Source organism: Thermobia domestica, chromosome 6 (genome assembly GCF_964235325.1).
Source record: "Thermobia domestica chromosome 6, izTheDome1.hap1.1, whole genome shotgun sequence".
Lineage (NCBI taxonomy): Eukaryota > Metazoa > Arthropoda > Insecta > Zygentoma > Lepismatidae > Thermobia > Thermobia domestica.
The window spans coordinates 161443251-161469799 of NC_137459.1; the positions used below are offsets into that span (position 1 = coordinate 161443251).

Genomic DNA, 26549 nt, shown 5'->3' on the forward strand with positions numbered 1-26549 from the left:
CCCCTACTATTATCCGTGCTAAAGGTCGACATACTGACAATTAGGTAGGTTGTTATAATGGTCTGGCTGATGTGTGCGTACATTTTGACTCGTATATTTTGTCTCCACTCGAATTTTGAGACGTCTCGACTCGAATTCGAGTCGAGTCGGGACACGAGTCGAGACACAAACATAATTTCGAGTCGAGATACGAGTCGAGACAACGTTTTCTCGAGACGAGTCGAGACAGGTTTAAATCTCGATTCGTGCGCATCCCTACTACCAGTTACTATCTAAGTATTAGTTTGTGTTTTATAAATAATTTAAAATATATTTCTATTTAGTAAAAAATGTATTTCCGGGTAACGCAAATATCCTATGAAATGGATGTGTTTCACTATCTTACCTACCTTCTTTCTGATATTCTCAAACATTTATTTGATCATCATTTGTTCACAATTTCCTGCAAATCCCAAGGGGAAAATGATTCAAATACGACGAAAATAAAATAAGGTCTGGACTGAAGCACGAAATGGATTTGCAATAAGAATATGAATGGGACGTCCCAATGGAACTAAGCTCTTGTCATATTTGCCGACAATAGCCATAAATAGCCACTAAAGTATGTTCTAAAAGATTTCCTAAGAAATAAAAGTTACATAGTTGTTCAACATATAGAGGTTAATTTTGACATCTTAGAAACAACGTTGCTTCAATATGTCCAAGTTCCAAGATAGGCAGGTGCCTAAGTTATAGAGTAATAACTATGGTGTCCTCAGAGGTACTCTGGGTATGTGACCGCCAGAGTCGAAACAGCCCCACGTCAAAAGCGGCCGAGTCAAAAGGGGCCCTGCGACAAAAGGGTCCGAGTCAAAAGAGCTCCTCCCAAAAAGACCCGAGTCAGAAAGGGTCCGCGTCAAAAGGGCTCGGCGACAAAAGTTCCCGAGTAAGAAAGGCGCTGTGTCAAAAGGGCCCCGCGTCAAAATAGTAAGGTCAAAAGAGGTCCGCGACAAGAGGGCTCAAGTCGAAACAACCCTCGTCGAAACGGGCCACGCGACAAAAGAATCCGAGTCAAAACGGCCCATCGTGGAAAGGGCTCGAGTCAAAAGGCTCCCGCGACAAGAGCCCGAATCATAACGGCCCTAAGTCAAAAGAGCCCAGGTCAAAAGGACCCCGCCTCAAAAGAGCACGGGTTAAAACGGTCCCGCATCGAAAGTGCCCCTCGTTGAAGGGGGCCGAGTTAAAAGAGCCCCTTCTCTAAAACGTTCGAGTTAAAAACGCCTCGCTTGAAAAGGACTCGGCGACAAAAAGGCGCGAGTCACAAGGGCGCTTTGGTAAAAGGGCCCTGCGTCAATTGAGCCCCGCGACAAAAGGAACCGCGTCAAAAAGGCCCCGAGTCAAAAGAGTTCGACTCGAAAGTGCCCGAGTCAAAAGGGCGCTATGTCAAATGGACCCTGCTTCAAAAGAGGCCGAGTCAAAATGGCGCCTCGTCAAAAGGGCCAGGTAAATACCGTTCAATGGGTAAAAAGCATGATATCAAACCAAGAGTGGAAATCAATTATTCCCTTAGTTTTAAAATTCTATTTCTGCCCCTCGATCAAAGTATAGTATCAGAAATATTCTGTGGACAAGATTAGTTTAATTTTGCTGGGAGAAGAAACATGTGGATCTGTATACAGGGTTAGTCAAAAGTGTTGAGACAGAACAATAATAACGATTGGGTGGACGTAGGAAAAAAAATGTTACAATTTGTATTATTGCAAAAACTGCATTGATTTGGAGTGTGGTGACCATGAAAGCCATTTTGAATTCCGCCATAATACATATCGCACAATATTGTTTTAAATGTAAAAGGTTATGATTTTACACTTCAAGTTAGGCTTGAATATTCCTGCAAATGAGAATGTGAACTCATTTTTAAAATCATTTGAGACAGGGTGTGCTATGATTGACATATGTATCTAATAGGGAAAGTATTATGACAGGCCAGTAACAAAGAGACGCATGGACGGAGGAAGAGCAAATGTTACAATTTGGCATTGTGTAGAAACTGCGTTAAATAAATATGGCAGCCATCTTGAATTCCGCGTATTGTATACCACACAATATTTTTAAATAGAAAGAGGCATGCGTATCACATAAATTGATGCCAGAATTTTCCTACAAACGATAATTGAATTGATTTTTGACAGACCATCACTCGTTTGCGAGATAGCGTATGCTACGTTTGACATTTTTCTAGTGAAAAATGTATCGGGACAGGTAAGTAATGAAGAAAACTTTCATCGTGTTCTTTACGATTCTGTTCGTATGTTTGCATTTGTAAAATACTGTAGAGTATATTAACAAGAAATGTACAGGGCACGGTGGCTCAGTGGTAGAGCGTTCACCTCCGGTGCTTGAGATCCCTGGTTCGATCCCAGTTCGCGCCGTTTGGATATAGTGGTGGATGCCCTTGCTCGTGCGTTTTCTCGGGGTTCTCCCGTTTCCTCCCACTTTCTAAATTTCACCATTTCATTCATTTCTCATAACCACATTCTTCTTTAGCCTAACTGGTATAAGCATGGGACGTAAAACGCAAAGATTTCATTTCATTTTAATAGTAAATGTAATATATTTTATTATTTTTAAATAGTATCTATATTTGTTGTTAATTGCTACTTTAATAATATAAAGCAATAGAATGGTCTTAATGTGCAAAGTTTCGAATATTCAGTAGAGCTCAAGTCTTCGTTCAAATAGTAGCAGGTAGTAACAATGTTTTATCTTGTCAGTGTATTGTGCTGTGTGGGGTTAATATGGTAAGGGTATAATGGTAGAATAGCTAGAAAGAAACCGTATATTATCCAAATTAAGAAAAATAAGATATTTAAATTTTCTAGAGCTTTGGTAGATAAGCCCAAAAATTGGTGGGAATATGTGTTGTCTTCGGACGAATATAAATTAAACCTGCATGGATATGATGGTATAGTAACAGTTTTTCGGCAAGTAAATACAGAGCTAATATCAAGAAGTTTAGCCCACGGTAAACCACGGAGAAGGAAGTGTAATAGCTTGGGTTGTTTATGTTCATCAGATATTGGAGAGTTATTGTGTGTTGACGAGATTATGACAAATATATGTACAGGGTGTTAATGAACTATACGGACAAATTGTAAGAGGTGATTCATCACATCAAAATAAGAGAAAAAGTTCATATGGACCTATGGAGAAAAGTGCATAGTTTCAGAGCTAGGGCTGTCCAAAATAAAGAAAAAGCCTAATTTCAAGAGGCCCTATTTGGAATTCTAGAGACTGTGGATGATGGTCCTTATCAGCGTAAAGGAAGTTTTGCTTTCGCAATCCAAAAATGCATATTTCATTATTGTTGAATAGGTGTACAGAGTATTCCGTGCAGGATGAAATTCTCAGACATACCATCAACGAAATTTTGAGATGTGCTCTGATTTTATGATTGGTCCATATTAGGCAAACGATAAGCCTCAGCCTCGGCAGTGTTAAGGATCGTCAACAACATGGTCTCTTCTACTCGGGAAAACGCACGCTGAGATGTTTTCTTTCACGCTTATAATTGAAGAAAACGTGAAATACACCATGACGAAATACATATCATCACACGTTCTTCCGAACACAAAACACATGGAGCTGCCGGTTCCTAACACTTCCGCCTTCCCTCCGAAGCCATTGGATGTCCATTGTTGTCAAGGCTTACCTCCTGCCTACTTTGGACCCTCCTTGAAATCAGAGTATATCTGAAAATTCTATTCAGAGCATATCTGATGTGAGTATTACATCCTGTTGGGAATAGCCTCTACACCTATTGACAATTGACAAAATATGCACTTGTGGATTATATATGCGGCGTAACTTCCTTTACGCTTGTAAGAATCTCCATCCACAGTTTCTTGAATTCAAAATAGGACCTATTGAAATACAGATTTTTCACGATTTTGAACAGCCCTAGCTCTGAAAATATGCACTTTTCGCCATGGGTCCGTATGAACTTTTTCTCTTATTTTGATGTGAGGAGTCCCCTCTTACAATTTGTCGGTATAGCTCATTAACTCTCTCTCTCTCCCTCTCTCTCTCTCTCTCTCTCTCTCTCTCTCTCTCTCTCTCTCTCTCTCTATATATATATATATATATATATATATATATATATATATATGTATATATATATATATATATATATATATATATATATATATATATATATATATATATATTAGGTTGACCAGATTCTGACAAGCGGAAAGTAGAACAAAAATATAATAGTATCGGTATATGATAGTTTACTGCGTCGGCAATACTCATGTCCATGTTTCATTTACCGTTAACCTTAAGTTAATCATTCATTTTTGTTAAAAGGAAAAATACCGATCAAAAATATTGAAGGAGTTCATCATAACTCAAAATGCTTTGATGAATGACAAAGTGGTTAATTTTTATGAACTTATAATGAAACATCGTGTAGGGCTAAATGCATTTTTTATCGATTTTCGGAGCGTGGGGTTAATATCAACAATGAGGGAAAATTTAGACCGCCACGAGGGAATTTCTACTAAAGTTGGTTAGCATCACTGTCGTAACTTGAAGTAGAAATATTTCTTATCTTACCGATATCTCAACGACGCGTTTTCAGTAAAAATGTATTGCAAAACAAGTTTGTTGATTGTTCTCCTTCGTTAATTTTTTTTGGAGTGTTAAAAACACAGCGGTTCATCATTCAGCAAAACAGTGCATGTGATTCAAAATGTTGTGAATAAAGAATGAAACATTAAAATATTGGTAATAAGTTAACTTGGGATATTTTGTAGGGCACACTAAAAAAAGATTGACATTTCTCAATTTTCTGGGCGTCTTGGCAACACACAGGACAGCTCTTTGAAAACGGTACTGTACTGCGAAAATCAGTACGTCTGGTCACCCTAATATATATTTTAACGTTCTTAGGGCAAATCTTCAGAAAAATACGGAAAATTGGGAATGATGAGGAATTCAAATTTATCAAGATATTTATTACAAACAAAGTGTGTATTGTAAGGAAATGGTTGATTTAAAGGTGTCCAGAAATGCGTGAAAACCTACCTCAAGGTACCGGCTTTAACCTCATTGAGAATCTTTGCAACAAATTGCAACGTAAGGTCAGTATGTACGAGTTAAGGTGAAAGGTTAGTAACAAGCATTACTTACAGCGTGAAACAATTTTTCCCCACACTATAGCAGGAAAATTGTACAACCATGCCGTAATGCTTAAATGGAGTTGTAAATTGTCGTGTGTTTGCTATTAAATTCTAACTGTATTAGCTTGGAGGGAGAACAGATTCTTTCTGCCATCTAGTCTCCACATATAACTTTGATCACGTGTGGCTCCAACAGGACGAAGCGCCGCCACACTATGGACTGAACTTTTGACAATACTTACATAAAAAAGTAAAACATTTCCAGAACGATGGATTGGAAGACGAATACGATCGAACGGCCTGCAAGATTTTCGTGTCTATCACTCCTGGGTTACCCTCTATACGGGTACATTATGGACAACGTGCATTACATGAAACCACACATCCGGAATAACTTATGGATCATCTTATGAAAGAAAGAAAGAAGACTTCTTCGTGATATGCTACAGCATGCACTTTCCATTTTTTACGACTAAGTGGCCTATTGTCAGACAATCGACAAAATGCAGATACATAGAAGATTTATTGTTTACATTTAAACTTGGTTACTATTTTGAGCATTAATGTCAAGCACAATGTCTGCGTCTATTGCAGGTACAAAATTAGAAATTGAGCTTTTGTATTAGCTTCTTGTATATTCTCTTACTAGTAATTATCTTAGTAATGTATTCTCTGTTTTTAAGTTAGCAATTTCTGCTCTAGCGTTACGAAGTTTCTGTATATGCGCGTGGATAATCCTATTAAAATCTTCTAATCGTTCTGAAACGTGATTAGCGCCATACTAAAGAGTCCGACTAACATGTGTTTCCTGCGGTAGTCAGGTCTTTAGTACGATGTTAATCATACGTCAAAACGACTCTGCATAAGGCGGATTATATTTACAGTAGTTGTATATTGTATATTTAGTTTTCTGTCTTCCAGAAATCGGTTGTTTACTCTTAGGACAATTATCTAATGCGGACGTCTTTCACACACTATACATAAAATCACAATACATTGCAAAGAAATAAAAAGAAAACTCCTACTCCAACTAACCAATAGAATGGAATCAAACATAACATAAAATTATATCTTGCTTCTCGACTTGCTAGAGGATATACAAAAGGTTGAAGACCTCGCAACATTTTCTGAGCAATGAATATTAATGATAGGGATATAAATGATGAAATCATCCCTGTTGGCTACTGAAAACCCTGCTGCAACACACAGTCACTGCAACGTGCAGTCACAGTGAGTGGATGACCAACTGCTCTTAGTGTTAACCATCCCCACCAGCCAATGATAAGGTGTATTACTAAAGATAGCACAAGCACTGTAGTACTCTTGGAGGAAGATTCGGCTGTTCAAGTTCGAATTTGGTCAGGAGATAAGAAAGAACCTTTGGAAATTAAGTAGTCACACTACCAAAGGCTGAGAAGTGATTAATATTATATTCTTAATGTCCAAAAACGCGAATTTGTGGCAAATAATATCATGTCCATGGATTTGCTCGCGGTTCTCTTGTTTTCCTGGATCATTCTACAAATTGTTTCATAATAATTTACTTCAATTAATTGTGTGTATCATTTAGCCTAAAGAACATAACAGTGGGAAGTAAAATTATACATTCATTTAATTTTGATAATTACTTTAAACAATTTCCTCGCAGGAAGAATTGCAAATAATTTTAGAGAGTGTGCTGAACATTTTGGGAATATGATGAATGCAATTAAATGAAAAAAATGACAAAGCAAGCAAACACAATGTATATTATAAAATTTGCCCGATCTTAAACTCATTATTTGGTTGGAGTAGTGTTGAATCTAAGCATTTTGCAGGAGAGTTCCTTGAGTTCTTACTGGGACTCACTCACAAGGGCTTTCATAAGAGTATAGTGGCGTTTATAAATAAATAAACCACCCAGTTACTACCTTAACGGTATAACTTAAGCCAGTAAGAAAACGAATTGTCCGTTTTATAAGATGCGGTTATCACAGACCTTGGATTTATGACAACCAAACTTTTATCTTACCTGTACTGTACTAAAAGTTCACATATTATTCGGACATAAAGGTTTTGTAGGGATGCGGAGAATGGGGCTACACCAACTGTACTTTTACGAACCTCAAAAGGAAGAAATCGCGTTACATCAGATCTAGCTAATAAGTGGCTACGAAAGAAGTCTTTATCAAATATAGCAGACCAAACTCAGGACTGGTCTTAGAGTACTTCCTCATTTCTTCGAACTTAGAAGCAAAGAAATGAAAGTTCTGGAACGTCAGTGACGCCTATCAAATTTGGAAGCTGCCCTCTCCAGCGATGCAAATTACACCCGGCAGTGAACAAATATCTTATAGGATTGTTTGAATAGGAATTAAAGGCCAGTCTTAAACAGAACAAAAAATAAAATGAAGAACGACTTTTTACGACTATGCATATTTCATTTGTCTCTAAGTTTTGTTCTTAATAAACTAAATTCATTTTAAGAGACATAATTATTTTTTTCTTTTTCAGCTGGGAAGATTCTGTGGTTCAAATGAAAAAGCTCTTGAAAAAGCCTTTCATGAGTGTCTAGATTTTCTTAAAAAGCCTTTGCCCAATGGGCCACGAATTTGTCCATAATGTTTCTTGCTACTATTGAGTCCTTAGCAAGTTTTATTTCATTCTTTACTTCCCTCACATGGAAATTAAATAGATTTTAACTTAAAATTCAGGATTCAAATTAAGCATGTCATATGCAAAATAATGTTCTCTGAAATAAAATGGAAAACAAAATTAATATTCCTATATACATAAAATATAACAATAAAATTATACTCTACATCTACTAATTTTGTTTTTATCTTTACCAAATCTATATTTTACTCTGAATTTATCCTATTGAACGTTCGAAATAACACGTAATACAGAATGAGTGTCTGAGCTGTGGTAATCACATTGGGCGAATCTCGAAACATTCTATAAAGGTAACCAAGAATGTTCTGTTGCTTTTGTGGAGGTATATATTAAATTGACGCTCACACTGAGTTGAATGTGAATTTAGATATGGTAAATGTCAATTGTTGGTGTGGGTACATCCAATATACTACCTGGTTGTAGCAGTTCGGTTACACCTTGAACTTGCTTAAGGACAGAGTGAACATGAGATCTCCACAGGGTGTCATAAGGGCGAATATGTTTTACGAATTGAAACTGTGATCAAATGAAGCTGCAGCGGGGCGGAAGGTAAGCCAGGCCTTTGGTGAGGATGTCGTAACTACGCCAACAGTGCAACGGTGGTTTGACAAGTTTAAGGAAGGTGACGAAATACTCGAAGCTGAACCACAAGCCGGAAGATCAACACATGTACAAAATTAAGTGAGTTGTGTACGAAGCTCCACGGCGCCGTCGTCATTGGATAGCATCCCATGAACCGGTTCCAAAACAGACGAAACCAGCAATGCACCAGAAGAAGGTCTTCCTGTTTGTTTGGTGGACTGCTCGCTGCAACGTGCATCGGGAACTGCTACCCGCTGGTCAGAGCATCAATGCAACTGTGTACTGTCAGCAATTGAGCCGTGTTCATGAAAAACTCAAAACTCTGGAGCCAGCACCTCTGAATCGCAAAGTGGCCCTCCTGTTGCAGGACAACGCTAAGCTCTACGTGGCTGAGATGACCCGGGACACCATTCTACGTCTCGGATGGGAAACACTATTCCATCCGCCATACTTCTTGGGTATTGCACAGTCCGATTATCACCTGTTCCATTCATTGGATAATCACCTTAAAGGACGCCAGTTCAAATCCCTAGTAGAGGTTCAAAGTGCATTTGGTACTTTCTTCATTTTACGACCCACCAAATTCTACTACGATGGAACCCGTGGCCTTCCCAAACGTTGGCAGAAGGCCGTCGATGCTGGTGGGGACTATTTTTTATCTTCCAGTTACGCCTTAGGTGACATATCGATGTTCGATAGTGGTGGGTGAAAAAGAGACAGAGCTTTCTTGGTTACCTTTCTAAAGATATTTCAAGGTCTTCATATGAAGCGCTAAATTGAGGGAACACTCGTAGCAAAAGCAGCTAAGGTATTTAGTGCGTCCAAAGTTACCCTCTTGTACTACAAGGTGTAGATAGCCAAAGGAGAGCAGAATAGTCCCAGCTACTATATTAAGAGTTAAAAAGAAAGGTTTATTGATAAAGTAGATGTTCAAATTACCGCAGCTATTTCCTACCACCAAGGAGCAACTTCTTGACGGTGTTGAACTGATAGTGAAGAAATTAAAAATTCCAAATATACACTATCTACCAAAATGTCACCGGTCATCCCACAACTTTTAGAATGAAGCAAATCATCGCGTACCTAATATCGGGTAGGGCCTCCTCTTTCCTGGATCACAGTATGTATCATCTGAGGAAGACTTTCCACCAGTTGCTGATAGGTATCAGGTGGGATTGTAGCCCACTTCTCTTACCAAGGCGGTACCAAATGCAGCAGGTGAATTTTGACGAATTGGTCTGGACATTGAACGCCGTTCTAATTCATCCCACAGATGTTCCACGGGGTTCAAATAAGGCAATTGAGAAGGCCACTGGAGTCGTTTCGCATTGTTCTCGTCATATCACGGCATAACATTGGCAACTTTATGGCAAAGGGTATTATCATCCTGATAGTAACATGGGTCCATTCCAAAGAATTTCCACAATGTGAGAAGCACTGAATTGTCCAAAATGTCCAGATCATTTGCACTAGTCATGTTACCAGGCACAACAACAAGTAGACCTAGGCCGAACCAACAAAATGCACCCAACATCATTACACTACCACCTCCAAATTTCACTGTTGGGACAATGCAATCTTGTAAAAAGCGTTAGCGGGTTGTTGTCACTCCCACACCCGACCATCTGACACGAAACAAGTTTAGCGTGATTCATCACTCGATAGCACGTGTTTCCATTGGTCTAGGATCCAATTTCGATTAGCGTTATATCATGCCAACTTCCTGGCTTTGTTCGTTGGAGTGATGTGTGGCTTGTGGGCAGCTGCTCTACTGCGGAAACCAAGTGCATGCAGTTCTGTTCTGACAGTGTTCAATGAAACTGATGTGCTCAATACAGGATGGAACTAGTGCTGGATTGCAGATGCGGTTTGACGACGATTGCTGGATACTTCTCGTTTCAGCACTCTCCGGTCCCTGTCCGTCAATTTTCTTGAGTAGACTGGGCCGTTTAGGGACACTGGTGACAATGTGCCGTTTCTATTTCAGGATTACATTATTCACCGTTGATTTTGCGTAGAGTAATTGAGTACTAACGGCAAGATTCGACAAACCCGCAATATGACAGCCGATGATGACTTTCCAATCGAACTCACTAAGTTCTTGTCTGTGTGCCATTCTCAGTTAAACTGACTCCTTGCATGACGCAGGATCACTGATAATGCCTTTTGCACCGAAACAAATGACTCGTGCAGGTTGGTCTGGATTCCTTACGGCGATGTCCTAACAGACTGACAGGTGACTTTTTGGTAGATAATGTATTTAAAAATAATCGTGGAGGATAAAACTGATATGACTCCTTTTTAAGAACATACCCTGAAATTGCTGCAAGAATTGCGCGAAATCTCTACAAGACAAAAAAGCTACAAAAAACAATATCTACAGCTTCTTTAAAGAAATACATTTTTTTTAAATTATTTTATTTTATTAGACTTCCAAACTATGCTTTGCATAATCATCGGAAGTCATATAGAACGGTTTTGACTGTCTGTTCGTTAACAAGTATCAGAGCAAAAATGGTAAGATATATCGAGATGCAGTTACTTTCAGTCGACTCATTGTCCAAAGAATATGCTTCTTCTTCTCCTTTAACACTCTATTCAAACCGGAAGTTGTTTGAATTATCCATTTTTGGTTTAAACTTTTATCGCCACAGAACGAAAACGGAAACAGCGAGCAAGGAGCAGTTCTTCACAATCGATTTAGCTTCTCAAGCATATCATGAGTTTCCACAGACGGTACCAACAAAAGTGGTTGAAATTTACTATTATTCCGCTTTGAATACAAATTTCAACTTTTATCGTCACAGAACAAAAATGATAACAGACAGCAAGAATTTTTTGCAAACAATTCAGCGTCTCAGGACAACATATCATGACTATCCAAAAACTCTCTACCAAAACAGGATGTAGTTAACTATGGCTTCCGGTTTCAGTACTGATTTCCGTAAACACTGTTCATTACTTAACTTACATTTGAAACATATTGTAATATCCCATGTGAAGTTGTTTACAAACAAATCCACGCATCAAGTGTTTATAAACACTACCTCGTGCTTCATCAAGAGGAACTTCCACCAGGGGGACCTGCAATCACCTGCAGACGACGTTTAGCCCCACCCACGGAGCAGAAGACGAAATTGAAGCAGCAGCGCCACCGCCACACAAGGGACGCTATAAATTGGACATAAGAATCCAGCTCAGTACCAGTTTTCTGGTGACCCTCCTTTAGTCTGCTACGGGTCTTGGAGTAACCTAACCTCAGGCCTCTAGTCTGCTACGGGACTACGCCTATCCTATCTCCTGGCTTAGTCTGCTACGGGGCTCTGTCTGGGAATCCCAACCTCAGCCGCTTAGCCTGCTACGGGGCTCTGTTGGCAACTTAACCTACCTCTGCTTGCTACGGAGCATTGGTTCCTTAATTCCACTCCTCTTAGCCTGCTACGGGGCTCTGTTGGAGATCCTGTCTGCGACCACTCGGTCAAAGACTACCTTTTATTTACCTTTTGAAATAGAGATCAAATTGTATAGTATTTTGTACAAATACTTTATAGTGGATTTTATAATAAAACTGGTAGTGGGAGTTCGATTCCGGACGCTCTTTTTATTAACAGCTCTACCTCTTCCTTATATATGAGACAAAATACACAGAGTTTTACATGTTAGAGGCTTGACCAACTCAGAATAAGCTCTGAATACTCCCCTACCAGACAGTATTTTTATTAACTGGAAGTGGATTTTTTTTCTTTGGAAGGTATGTGAAGTTTTAAGTGTTAATGCTTTTAGTGAACTGAATTTGTTTAAGCCTCAAACTAGAACTGGTAAAAACACTTTTCCGGAAAACATTTTTAATATGGAGCAGAATTCGCGTCTTTCCTTTAATGTACCACATCTTACTAAATACTCGGGTCACGTGGCGGAGGATCCCGATAGGTTCTTTATGCTCTTTGACCATCTTGCATTATTACATTCGTGGAACGAACAGAAAAAGAAAAAGCTGTTACCTATGTATTTGCAGGATGTCGCTCTGGATTTAGTTTTGGAATTAAAAGCTCAGAATCAATTGGACACACTAAATTAAAATCAATTAAAAGACAAATTAACAGATTTGAGCAGGCCGAAACTTCCAGCGTATAAGGCGGAATTTGAAATTTTCCAGGTTCAGCAAGGGAAAAATGAACCTATAGATGCTTACTTTCTTAGGAAATTAAGATTAATTAGGCAAGTTTTACCTCAGGCCACCGAGGAACAGAAAATCAATTATTTATCATTAGGTTTGCAGAATTTTTTTTAACAAAAAATAGCATTAGAATCCTTTACAACCGTTCAGGCTCTACAGACTCACTTACATAATTTAGAAAAAGCGAATGACTTAATGAAGAAACGTGATTATGTTGAGCTACAACAGGCCATTTACTCGCTGTGCGAACAAAATACACCAATCAGCAATTTACATTCGAGACCGATCGCTGGCGCTTCCTTTCCTGTTCACCACCAACAACAACAAATAACATATCCGTTATATAATCCAGCGCATAATTGGAGTCAATATCAACAACCTCTTCCTATGTTCCCTGCACTTTCTGCACCACAATTACAAGCTACACCACAAAATCAAATACCTACAAGTTCCTCCCACGAAACCGCGAACCAGAATCCCTCGGCCGACCCTCCGGCGCCTAGCACTTCCAGTAATTCTAATACAACTAATTCGTTAGACTTTTCTAAGTTAGCAACCCAGATGGCCGAACTATCACTTTTGGTGACCCAGAATGCTATGAAAGCCTCACAATTTAGAAAAGGTGGCCGTAATAATCATAAACCGAAAAACACAAATAATAAACAGAACCATCAGAAAATTGGGAGAAAGAATGGTCCTAAAAACAACAATAATAACAATAATGATAGGCCTAGACCGGAAACTGTCACCGTATGTGGGACATGCTATAAGAGAGGACATACCTCCAGCGTATGTTTTAAAAATACACAACAACAGGGAAACGTATAGACGGGCCCCAGGACAGATCCTTACAAGAAAATGTTCTGGGAGCCGAAAACATAGATAAAAATGAACATCAGATGATAGGGAACACATCGCTATATGCAGTGGCTCTTTTGTCGGAAAGAAGAGAAAGTGTTAACATGTTCAATCAAGACCATAAATTATTAGTTAATGTATCGGTTAATAGAGAAAAATATCCTGTAATTATTGATACCGGAAGTTCGTTGTCTCTCTGGCCTAGATTAGCCATTCCTCCTAATACAAAATTAATCCCTTTTAACATTAATTTGAGAGGAATTGAGAATTCTATTATAAATCTACGATACATAGCTTTAATTAAATTTAGATTGGGATCAACGACATTCTCACATTACTTCAGAATCTTAGAACATGGAGACTTTCTACCTCTATTTGGTGAGGATATTTTAAACCGATTGCAAGCAAAGATCGATTTGCAAAATCATACACTGTTAGCGTATAAAAATCCTAGACCTCCACAGTATCCAAGGGAGATTAATACTCAGGAAAAACTATCGGCTAGTGCCATGAATACGATTAGGTTATGCAAGTCGGCTGATGTTTTCACAACCAGAAAAGTCACTATACCTGCCAGGACACATTTCTTTTTACCTATTAGTATTAAAAATCAGCAGAAAAAACGCAAACATTTTTTCATTTCTCCATTAGAGAATTTATTAGACAGGCATGGTCTGCAAACATTGCCTACCAAAGTACCTAAAAATAACCTCACTCTATTAATATCGAATCCTACAAATAAGCCGGTAACACTAACAAAGAACACGCCTGTAGCATACGTAGAGAGAACCTTCAAGAAATAGATTTACAGGGCAATTGTCCAGATAGTGGCAATGATGACGAAACTTTGTACAGATCAGAAAAAGAAATTCAGAATCGATTAGAAGAAACAAAATCATCTTTGATATTAATTTGTTTGACATAAAGCCGGATTTATCAGAAGAAAAAAAGAAAGCCGTACAAGATTTACTCTTTAAATTCAGAGATGTTTTTTCCTACACACCAACAGATATTGGATATTTCCGACGTTATATACATAAAATAAGGATAGACAAAGGAGCAGCCTTTCATCAAAGATCTCCTCCGCTTCCATTAGCGGTAAGACCTCAAATTGACTTACAAATTAAGCAACTCTTAGACGCTAATACTATCAAGGAAACTAGCGATAGTTCGTTTTCATCACCATTGATCATTGTGAAAAAGCCCGGGACTTCGGAACTCCGGCTAGTTTTGAACCTCGAAGCTTGCAATAAGTTCTCACATTATTTGAGTATTCCATTTCAAAATACGGAGGATATTCTATACGTTTTAAGAGGAAAGGCCTGTATATCCACCATTGACATAAAATCCTCATATTTCCAGCTATTGTTGCATCCCAAAAGCCAAAAATACATGATTTTTAAGGTCAACCATACTAGAAAGGCATATAAATTCCAGACGTGTACCATGGGTCACTCCAGTTCCGCCACCGGACTCATTATAGCTGTACGCATGGTTTTAGAGGGCCTAGCACCACGTATAACTGCCTTTGCTGATAATTTGGTCATAGGAAGTAAAAATTGGAAACAACAGTTATCGGATTTAGAATTACTTTTTAAAAGATTAAGAAAGCATGATTTTCGTGCCAGTCCAAAGAAGACCCACTTATACACAGAATTGAACGTTTTAGGCTTCACAGTTACTTTAAAAGAAATTAATATTTCACCCAAAATCGCTAACAAGATTCGAAATTTTAAGAAACCAACTACTAAAAGAACTCTGAAAAACTTTCTAGGATTATGCTCTTATATAAGAGCACATATCAAAAATTTCTCGGAAAAAATAGAACAATTTCAGTGCCTTTTAGACAAGAATTCAAAATTTAAATGGACCTCTCAGCATGACGAATTATTTGAGAAACTTAAGACGGACATCATACACGCACCATCTTTGTTTCACTTCGATCCCTCACTGGAAATACGCGTGTATACTGACGCTTCCTCTATCTCCGCAGGAGGCTTATTAGCATGCTATAACCATAAAACGAAACAAGAACGTGTTGTTGCCTATGCTAGTAGACGTTTTACACCAAGTGAAAGGAAAGCATCCTTGGCAAAAAGAGCTGTACGCCTTAATTTATGTTTTGAGAAAATTTAGATACTTCCTACTAAATAGAAGATTTAAATTATTTATAGACGCCAAATGCTTGACATCTCTCACAACACAGGCGGACAAAGTTGGAAAATTTAGTCGCTACCGAATATTCTTAGCAGACTACAATTTCGAAATACAACACATTAAAAGTCAATCACACCCAGCGGACATCTGTAGTCGTTTAGAGGATAAACAAGAAATTAAACTGGAAGAAAAACAAGAAGTTGACAACTTCTCGGACACAGAAGATGCTAAAGTATTTGCATCTCATTCTTTAGACACTACTCTCCAAATTGAACAACCTATAATTCTACCAAATTTAGCAGAAGAACAAAGGAAAGATCCTTCATTCTCTGACATTATTACTGTTTTGGAAAATAAGGAACCTAATAAGTTGTCTACTCTTCGGGCCGCAAAATATTTTTCTCTAAAAGACGGGATATTATACAGAACACAGAAGCATCCCCAATTAGGACTGCTATATTTACTTTGAGTGCCGAAATCTTTATTAAGTAAGTAGTTTGATGCCTTACACAATAACCCCATGGCACCACACTTTGGATATACCAAAACATATCATTCGGCGCTTAGGAAATACTACTTTCCTAATATGAAAGCGTACATTGCCAACAGATTTAAGACATGCATTTTATGCCAGAAACTCAAGAAATTACCAGTTAAAAAAGCAAGTCAATTACTCCATCACCCACCTAAGCCGATCGCAACAGCTTGGCAATATGATTCTATTGGGAAAATAACAGTGGGAAATGGACAATTTAAACACATATTAGTGGCCATAGAAATGTCCACAAGATATTGTGTGACCAAGGTTGTGGACAACATAACAGCGGAAGAAATTGAACAATTTCTTATATATGACATCATACTCAAATTTTGACCTTTTTCATATTTATATCTGGATAGACATCCAGTACATAGCGCTAAGAGGCTGCAAAATTTGGCAAAATGTTATAACTTTGAATTTAAATTTTGCCCCGCATACGAGCATAAAAACCTAGGCATAGTGGAAACATTCCACAAGACAATACAGAATGCACTTAAATTTTTCGTGCAAGAAAACCAAAATCTTTGGCCGAAGCTGACACCATATATTACATTCGCAATTAATACATTCGTACAAGCCGGAACTAAATATTCGTTTTTTCCTCATGTATGGATACGAACCTAAGACCATCTCTGATATTGCGTTAGCGTCAACTCCAACATTATGTGTCAACAAAGAACATTTGAATAAAATACGCGAGAGTGTACAGAATAACTTGATCGCTAAATATAATAAGCAGAAAAAGTATTTCGACAGCAGACACCGACAAAGTCAATTTGAAAAGGGAAAAAAGTACTGGTCTACTTTCCTAATCGGCAAATAGGAGCGCCGGAGAGCTTCTCAGCTTCCTACGTGGGACCCGTTCTAATTCTGGATAGACTGAATCCTAACCTTTATAAGATAGAATTTCCAAATTCTTTTCGGCAGAAAATACAAGAAATATCAATAGACCGAATTAAGCCATTTTATGAAGATAGAGAAGATATAGAACAAGAATAAATAACTTCCTTTTATTTTCTACATTAGCGAAAAAAAGTACAATACTCACCACTAGGAAGAAGGAAATACAGAGACAATACTTCATCAGATAAAGACACTTTTCATAACGATGCAAACATTCATTTCCTCTTTGTTTTATAAAACCTGATTCATTATTCTGCAACTGAATGAAAAAATTCTGAGATCTGCATTTCCGCATTTAAAAGGGAACTTATCTTTAAAAGGACAGCTAACATAATTCTACATTTTCATCGATTTTTTTTCTTTTCCTCTGTGAACTACATATTGTCACCGACATTGTGCAACTTGAATATTATACAGGATGTTCCAAAAGTCAGGACCACTCTTACATTACACAGGGTGATCAGGAATTCAGGACTATCATTATCATCATCATTGGCATTTAAAATTGGATTATTTTATTGAAATACATATCTTTAGTGCATATATTTTAGAAACTTTTGCACTTTATACAGGGTGACCAAGAAATCACGCCGTTCGAATCACGAGCTTTCTAATATAAATTATGTTTATATCTCAGTGTTAATAGCAGCCTTTTTAATACTTCTAACTCTTATAATTTTATATATATTATATATCTTCGTCTTCGCTCGTTACCAAACAAATCTAGAACGACCCGCATAGAAATTTCATTTCCTATTCCATTGGAAACATTTAATACCAATAATACAACTAAGGAGCAACAGCTAAGACAGACTCCAACTCCACTTACTATAAAGGAATTAGTATATACTTATTGACACCAAACAAAAAACAGCCCTATCTCGAGGGAAATGAAGTATCATGTACCATATACGAATCCTGCCTGTATATAGGGACCACCTGTTTAGTGCTCTATTCCCCTACCACATTACTGCTCCGAAAAAGTGATTTTCATTTATTTCAGTGGCACAAGTGTTTAGTGCTCCGTGTGATTCCTCAGTGATGCCAACTATCACATAAACAAAAATAACCCTTCGGCTTATTTTTAAACAAGCCAGGGGGTGTAATATCCCATGTGAAGTTGTTTACAAACAAATCCACGCATCAAGTGTTTATAAACACTACCTCGTGCTTCATCAAGAGGAACTTCCACCAGGGGGACCTGCAATCACCTGCAGACGACGTTTAGCCCCTCCCACGGAGCAGAAGACGAAATTGAAGCAGCAAGCGCCACCGCCACCCAAGGGACGCTATAAATTGGACATAAGAATCCAGCTCAGTACCAGTTTTCTGGTGACCCTCCTTTAGTCTGCTACGGGACTCTTGGAGTAACCTAACCTCAGGCCTCTAGTCTGCTACGGGACTACGCCTATCCTATCTCCTGGCTTAGTCTGCTACGGGGCTCTGTCTGGGAATCCCAACCTCAGCCGCTTAGCCTGCTACGGGGCTCTGTTGGCAACTTAACCTACCTCTGCTTGCTACGGAGCATTGGTTCCTTAATTCCACTCCTCTTAGCCTGCTACGGGGCTCTGTTGGAGATCCTGTCTGCGACCACTCGGTCAAAGACTACCTTTTATTTACCTTTTGAAATAGAGATCAAATTGTATAGTATTTTGTACAAATACTTTATAGTGGATTTTATAATAAAACTGGTAGTGGGAGTTCGATTCCGGACGCTCTTTTTATTAACAGCTCTACCTCTTCCTTATATATGAGACAAAATACACAAAGTTTTACAATATACATATAATTGAAACAAAAGTTTCCAATATTTGAGTCAAGCAGCATTTGTTTCTTTGTCTGTTTGCCTGTCTCTTTCACTAAAATTTCCTTAACACTTATTCAATTTTAATGAAACTTCGTATTTGCGTTAGTTCAATCTTTCAAAATAACCTTATTGTTTAATGTTGCAATTATCTATCATGAATAAGATACTAAAAGGGAATAAAATATTCCCTATGTTGGAAACGTTCACATATAGGAAACAATTTTCTGGTAGAAACTATGTAAAACATGCACCCATCAGACAAAACGTAGTGCACACTTTCTTTGGTTTATTCGAATCATCTTTACAATGGTTGCGGTTGAAACCAGTCAAAGATAAGTTAGTATAAGGAATAAAAGTCTCCAAACTAAAGTTTCATTACTGAAATAATACGATAAGCAAATTATTTCCTTTGACAATTTGCACAAAAATGATTTGATTTTGATACAATATAGCGTGTTCTTTCTTAAGGGTTTCCCAATCACCGCCCTGCACGGAGTTAAAATTTGTTAAGAAGTTTAGGCTAAATCCCAATGAGAAACAAGTGTGTTCCTAGGTACTTTTCGTGAAATATATAGTTCATTCTTAGAAACATAGTGCATAGACCCTATCCTATGTTCTTTGAGATTTTCAACGGTTCCCTCTGGGGGAAGCTAAAGTCCGTAAAAATAACTAATGGATTTATTTTACCGATCCAAAAACATGTTCCTCGGTAACTTTCGTAAACAAGTATTCGGTTGTTGTGAAATGTAGGACATGTATCTGAAGACCGTTTGGATATAGAATCAGTCGAGGATAAGGGAATGAATTTAGCTTCCTCCCTCCGACTTAGAAAATATATCTTATGATAAGTTTCGCAAAAATAATTCGATTTTCATAGTATATAGGGACTGGACATGGTTTCAACTGGACATGGACGTCTCACGACTTAACGTTAGTGATGGAGTCCAGCAGCAATATACTGTAGCCTTAATGCCACGTATGAACATGCTAACTCAACTGCTTTCTCATTGAAGACAGATTGATGGTGCAAAGTATGGTTCCGTTCTTCTTCAATCAGAACTTGAAACACTGTCCTTCTCTGCATTCTTCCACTCCTGGGTTTACCTTAGTCCATTCTCTGATCTCCTACTCTGCATGATGATTTAGTCATTCCTCAAATTTATAGAATAACAAAAAAACCTCGAGTAATGTGTAACTTCTTATTACCATTAGCAGCATGATCAAGAATCACTAATTTTTGAGCCGTAGTCAAATTTGAGAACCTAAGGTATTCATATGTTACGTTTTTTCCTGATGAACATAAATGATAAGAGAATATTCTACGCTCTTTTGTCAATATTACTGTGTATAGAACTATTTTACGTACCAACATTCATTGGAAATTTTAGGACATGCACTTCACCCTATTGCTCTAGTGCTCAGCACATGTTGCTTTGGTGCACATAGTAAACAAAGGGAGAGCACAAAAGTTAATTTTACAATCATTCACCTTCTTTACGCTCAGGTCCCACGTTAGTCTGTAGGGCCGCGTTTCACATAGTCCAGCGCTTCTAGCATAGTGTTGCTTCTGCAAGAAACACTAAACTCTTATTATCAAACCAACCATTCCCTACTTCTAAATCGATTAATCAAAGTATCGAAAACTTGGTATTAAACGAAACCAGGCACGGGTTTCACATATTAGGCACAATTAAATTAAAATTCAAGACAAGGATATAGATATAGACTACCCATGATTTGTCATTTTATTATAATATTTGCTCACTTATAAAATTAAAGGCAGAACTGAGCGAGACTATTTAATCGGCATATAATATCTTGAAAAGGAACTTCAACTATTAGTTACTTGAACGGTCAGTTTCATCGTGTATGGCGTGGAAATCATGGGCTTGATCTCTGTGAGAATACATGTTGTTTAGGTTCTACATCAAACAATTGATCCATGTGAACATCTTAAGAGGAAAACGCGCGCACTTTTAGCGCATTTGATTTCAGTAGGGTCCGACAAGTATATAAACAAAGGGACCGCTCTATAATTAATTGCCTTGTTGATTGTGCATTTACTAGAGAAAGTCTTGTACCCTTTTCCCTTCCCTTGATTGCCACATATGTAGAGGTGGAATGATTTTTTCCCTGGAAGGTTGATTGGCATTTGGGTTTGTTTCTCGACCTCTATAGCTCATGTAGAAGAAGATAGGCCCTGTAAAAATTCCCTGGGTTTCTAAGTTTGATCCTAGCTTATGCTCCTGTTCCCTGAGTTTTTTCTTCGATTCTATCTTATCACCCTGTTTCTTAGTTTTTGGGTTCGATTCTAGTTTATGCTCCCGTTTCCTGTGCTGGTACCAGCATCATTGAGAGCTCACAAGAGCGATAGAACAAAAATTTAACGTCTTGTAACATTGTAACTCGGAACAATTTTATTTCACTTGCATTATTATTAACAGCTTCGTTTCCTTTTGGAAGCTTTGAATAAATTTATTAGTGAACATATAAAGAACTCGATATTAACTTTGGTTTGATCTTTTCACGCAGAATCTCAATGAATTAAATGAATTTTTGTAGGATCCCAGCAAAGATGGAGGGAAGGGATAGGATTGGGACAGGATAGATTTTATTTTATTTATCTATTTCATTCATTCATTCATTCATTCATTTTTATTATTTCATTTCTGGAAGAAGTTTGTTGTTAAGGAATCGTTGTATATCATACAAACTTTGTGAGATGTTGAAACTGGGAGAAGTTCGTTCTTAAGAACTCGTTGTATACTTAAATTCGATCGATTTCTGCGGAATTTTACTGTCAAAATTGTGAGACGTTGAACTTGTAAGAGCTGGAACGGCAGTGCAGAACTTCCACTTCGATGTTTTTCTCAGTTGTAACTGCTTGGTGCACAGGTAGTACATTTGTCTCCCATCACAGAGAAAGTGTATCACTCAATACGAGATCGCGTGACGTAGTGATGCAAGACTTAGTCATATCGACACTCCTCAGAGGGTAGACAGCATCAACGTTGTTCACCTCAGTTCAGTTTTCTGATGACATACTTTACGTTCTCCCAATTTTCTCTATTTACCTGTGCCTTTTGCTGTGTGTGTACTTGCTTGTTTGTTTAACACATTGGTAGTTAGAGATTGACATGCATGATTATTGGATGATTTCTGAGTTGAGACTACCTGAAAATTTTTGCGAGATCAACGTAATCATATCAAAGTACATTTATCTGAATTGTTATGCCAAATCAGAGTACTTTCCCTTCTCTGTGTGTGTGTATGTGTACAAGAGTGCAAGTTTCTTCATGTTTGCTACATTGTGTTCTCTGGTTGTAGATTGACAAGTAACATTGTTTCAGCATTTTTCCGTGTTGAAGAAAACATTACATGTGAACTTTATGTGCATTTCTATGTTGTTAAGTGAAACAAATTGTTAATTCAAATATCAGGGTACATTTATCTTAACTGCCTTGCGAGATGAGACTACATTTTTTGAGTTCTCTGGGTGTTTTGCACTAAGTTTAAGACATTGCTGATAGACATAGATGATTAGAACTTTTCCTTGTAATTGTAAGAGAATTAGAAGGCCACACATTATTTGGGAAATTAACGTCTTCATATTAGAGTACATTTATTCGTAATAAATTGCAATTCAGATGTGCAAATGTAAATGGCCGACACTTTTAGGTAATCGTAAAACTAATGACATACAAAAATTTTGAATCAAATCTCCTTCCTTCTCCGTATTTAAATAAAATAAATATAAAAATCTGATTAACATTCCTATTCCCTAGTTTCAAGTGTTCATCTGTATCTGTTTATTGATCTTCACTGCTAGCTTGTGTCTGTTCATTGAACTCTGGTTTTTCCCATTACTACAGTTGGAGGTCAATGTGAGTATACTGAAACATGTACTTTGATATTACAAATGTCATGTTTAACACAACAACCATTTCCAACAATTTTAAGAACTAGCCTTGTATACCGTGAACGTTTAGTTATGAATGAGCCCCAATGTTTGTAGTACAACATTGTTTTCAGTGTAGTGGTTATTTTTTGTATTTTGCAAGGGATGAACAGCGAAAATTGAAATGAGTTTAACGTCACACACACATTTAACACCTGTTAAGCTAGGGAATGAAATGAGAACCCGATATTGTCCACAACAAATTCGCGTAACTGGTGATTCAAGCAACACTCCACGTACCACCGTGCCACTGTGCTTTCGGACTTTTGAAATAATTGGTGGAATTATAATGTCGGATTAACAGAAGTATCCCGAGAACACTGTGGGCAGATTTTGTCCACCAAGAAACCGTGTAACTGGATATTAAAGCAGAATCACCCACGTACCAGACGTAAGCATTTTACCGCTGAGACACCGTGCTCCCGAACTTTTTAAAGAATAGGTGAAATTATGATGTAGGAAGAAAGCGAAATACCCCGAGATAATCTCTAGACACGATGTTGTCCAGCATAAAGTCGCGTAATTGGTGATTGAAGGAGGGGACTACACATAACAGAAAGCCACAGTGCATCCGGATTTTTAAAGAATTGAGAATGTTGCCCACCAGAATTTAAAAATTCAAAACGTTTCGGTTTTGTCATAAGAATGCTAAAATTATTCGGTCAGGGATTGAAGCAGGGGCTACCACATACCAATCGTAAGCTTCTTGCCATTGAGCTGCCACTGCCGCGCCCCAGACTTCTGAAAGAATTGTGAATGTTGGAAAGAACCCGATATTGTTCACCACAAACATGCGTAATTGGTGATTGAAACAGGAGACCAACGTGCCAGACGTAATCTTTCTCTAACAGTGAACTACTATGCCCTGGAGTTTTGAAAAAATTGGTGAAATTATGACGTGGCAGGAAACTCTCGGGCACAATACTGAGTACAACAAATTCGCATAACTGTGATTGAATCGGGGTCATCACGTGCAAGACATGTACTCCCAACCACTGTGCTACCATGCGCGCAGTTCTTCTGAAAGATTTGATGGAATGAGAGCGCGACAAACTCTTGTAAATGGGGATAGAATTATGGATCTTTGAAATACAATATGACAGATCTAACACTGTGCCTCGATTGTGCAAGCTTTTTTGAATCGAGCCGTCAAAGATGGGATAAATTTAGAATGATACCTGACATGTCTTAGTTGATTAATGACGACTACAGTTCCACTTTTAGTCGTGCTCAAACCACACACACTATCATTTCCTATTGAGAATACAAAACATAAGCTTTTTTTATTTCGAGATGTTCTATGAACTTGCCACAATCTTGCTAGGTGAAACTTTTCTGTTACATATTTCGTGCACTATATGAGTGTATATATATATATATATATATACACTTATTGATAGTGTGTTAGACATATATTTAATTCAAGCTAGGAATCAGAGATCCACACATTGACATGAGGTGTATATACAACATATTGTACCGACATAACTATAGAATATTATTATTTGATGGTGATAATGAATTGTTTGTTAGACATGTTGGGATATAAGGATTGCAAGATACAACTTTGTATAAATGATGAATTATAAATTTAAATTGAAAATATTTCTGAATTAATTAGCTGGTAAATGACTTAACATGAAACTACTATATTGGTAATTGAACGAAAATATATTTTTTTGAAATAAATACCCTGCTATAGCGGTGAGACATAGACACGATTGTAGTATTCGTTGCAGCATTTGATAATATGTAGTTTGGATGTATTGATTTTGAGTTTAACGTCCCGTTCAACACCGAAGCTATATGTTATTTAATTCCTTCACAATTTAGAAAGCGAGCTTTCTGTGAAACTGTTATATATTGGGCTATACATAGACAGAGGCAATAGTACAAACAACATGACAGTATATATACCATGGGGAAAAAGGCAACTTCTCTGCTAGAGCAGTCCTCACTTCAATCGAACATGTGTAAAATTCGAATGAGGTTTTTCTTTTGGGGCACGAGGTATTGCTTCGATTCCAGATCGTGGAATGTATGCTCGGCAGTTGAAGTAAGACCAGTGAGGATCACAAACATGGAAAGCATCAATCGTATTTGAAAAAGCGTTTAATACGCATAGAAAATAAGAACATTTATTGCCTTCCCCTTGCTGTTGTTTACTGGATAGTCAAGCATACATCAAGTATGCAAAATTTAAATATTTTAAGACAAAACGTCTTGTCACCTGTCTTCTTCGAATTGAGGTCCTTTGTGAGTAGGAGTTACGTTCAAGCTAAGGGAGGCTATAACTTTACAGATGTTGATGCTTTCCAATCTCATTTGAAAGGGGAGCATCACATAGTAAAAGAATGACCAGGATTATATAGTTCGTTATCCGGAAGAGCTAGCGGAAAATAAAATCTTTATTTACTATCACTGCTTGCTATTTCAAACCTAATCGCAATTTTACAAGTTTCCTCAGTGCACGGAAGTATTGTTAGTAAAGGTCTTGTCTTTGAAAAAATAATGGCACTGGCCCATAATAGTAGTCGCTACGATGGCCTCTACTATCTTAGAAATCTAATAGTTGAGCAGCATATTAATCCTAGTGTTCTTATCCAGGTTCAGGACATTTTAATGTGAGTATTGGTAATCGGAACTTCTTCCGCGATGTGTACCTACGTTCGGAGGTTAATATGTCGAATCTACCCAAAACTTTAGACATAGTTAAAATTTAAAGAACTAAGATTTTCATATTTATTTTATACTGAAGAAAACCAAAATTATGTCGATCTATATTCTGCGATTGAATTCTATGACCCTGAGGTGCGTTCGTTTGAAAGCCTGGCACCAAGAACGTGTGGCAATTGTCGAGGAGATTAACCTCCACGAGTAAATGCTGCTTTTTTGTGAAAATGACGTTAGAATTCGAACAGAATCGGTTATCAAATTTAGCGACATTTTGAAGTGAAAACGGAGGGTTTGCAACTTTTTATCATCTCATCTACCATTGTAAGTCTTGCGATGCGGACATATCGTGCCTTGTACTTACCTGAGAATACTTTTCCTGTAATCCCTGCGTTGCGTTTCCATCATAATTCTAAATATAGTGCTAAAGCTATGCACTGGGTTATGTATATAGAAGACCAATTACTAATAGAAAAATTCCACATGCAAAGAAGAGGAAGGGAAAAGTATATTGGTAAGTACAAGGTCGATGGATGGGACGAAGGTCTCAAAGGTGCCTTCGATTTCTATGGTTGTTACTGGCTTTTATGTAAACGTTGTTACCCATTCAACTGACGTCATTCTCAACGACACTATGGCTCGTAAAATACTATAGAAAATTGTTATGAGGAAACCATGGTGCATCGTAGATTTCTTAAAAGTTTCTGTAAAAACTTAAATGAAATATGGGAATATTCTTGGGATAATAAGGTTGATATTGATAAAGGTGTTCAAAAGTTTATTCAAGAACGCTGTACAAAACTTTCCGATTTCCTTATTCCCAAGATTTGCTACAATGGCGGAAGTATGGTGGTCTTTTCTTCTTACGTGAACTGTACGAGTGATGGGCGTATTTCGTTCGTTGATGTAACAAGTCTTTACCTGTGGGTTATGGCACGTAAACCTGTAAACGTTAATTCACCTAAGATAAATGCGCAGACAGACTTTTCAGATGTGGAAAGTATTCATGGTGTTGTGAAATGCAATATTTTTGCCCTAATCTGTGTGTACTTTTCGATTCTTCTGTATGTTGCGGG

The 26549-nt window shown here is 37.7% G+C and overlaps 1 protein-coding gene across 1 annotated transcript in view; it reads left to right on the forward strand.

Moving 5' to 3' along the window:
* The window catches only part of LOC145687729 (thioredoxin-1-like), a 48696-nt gene extending 40773 nt beyond the window's left edge, over positions 1-7923 (forward strand). Inside the window, exon 4 of the mRNA XM_081761181.1 lies at positions 7656-7923. Within this exon, the coding sequence (XP_081617307.1) occupies positions 7656-7763 (108 nt within the window). The 3' untranslated portion in view covers positions 7764-7923. The remainder of the gene's footprint in view (positions 1-7655) is intronic.
* Positions 7924-26549: the final 18626 nt, after the last annotated feature.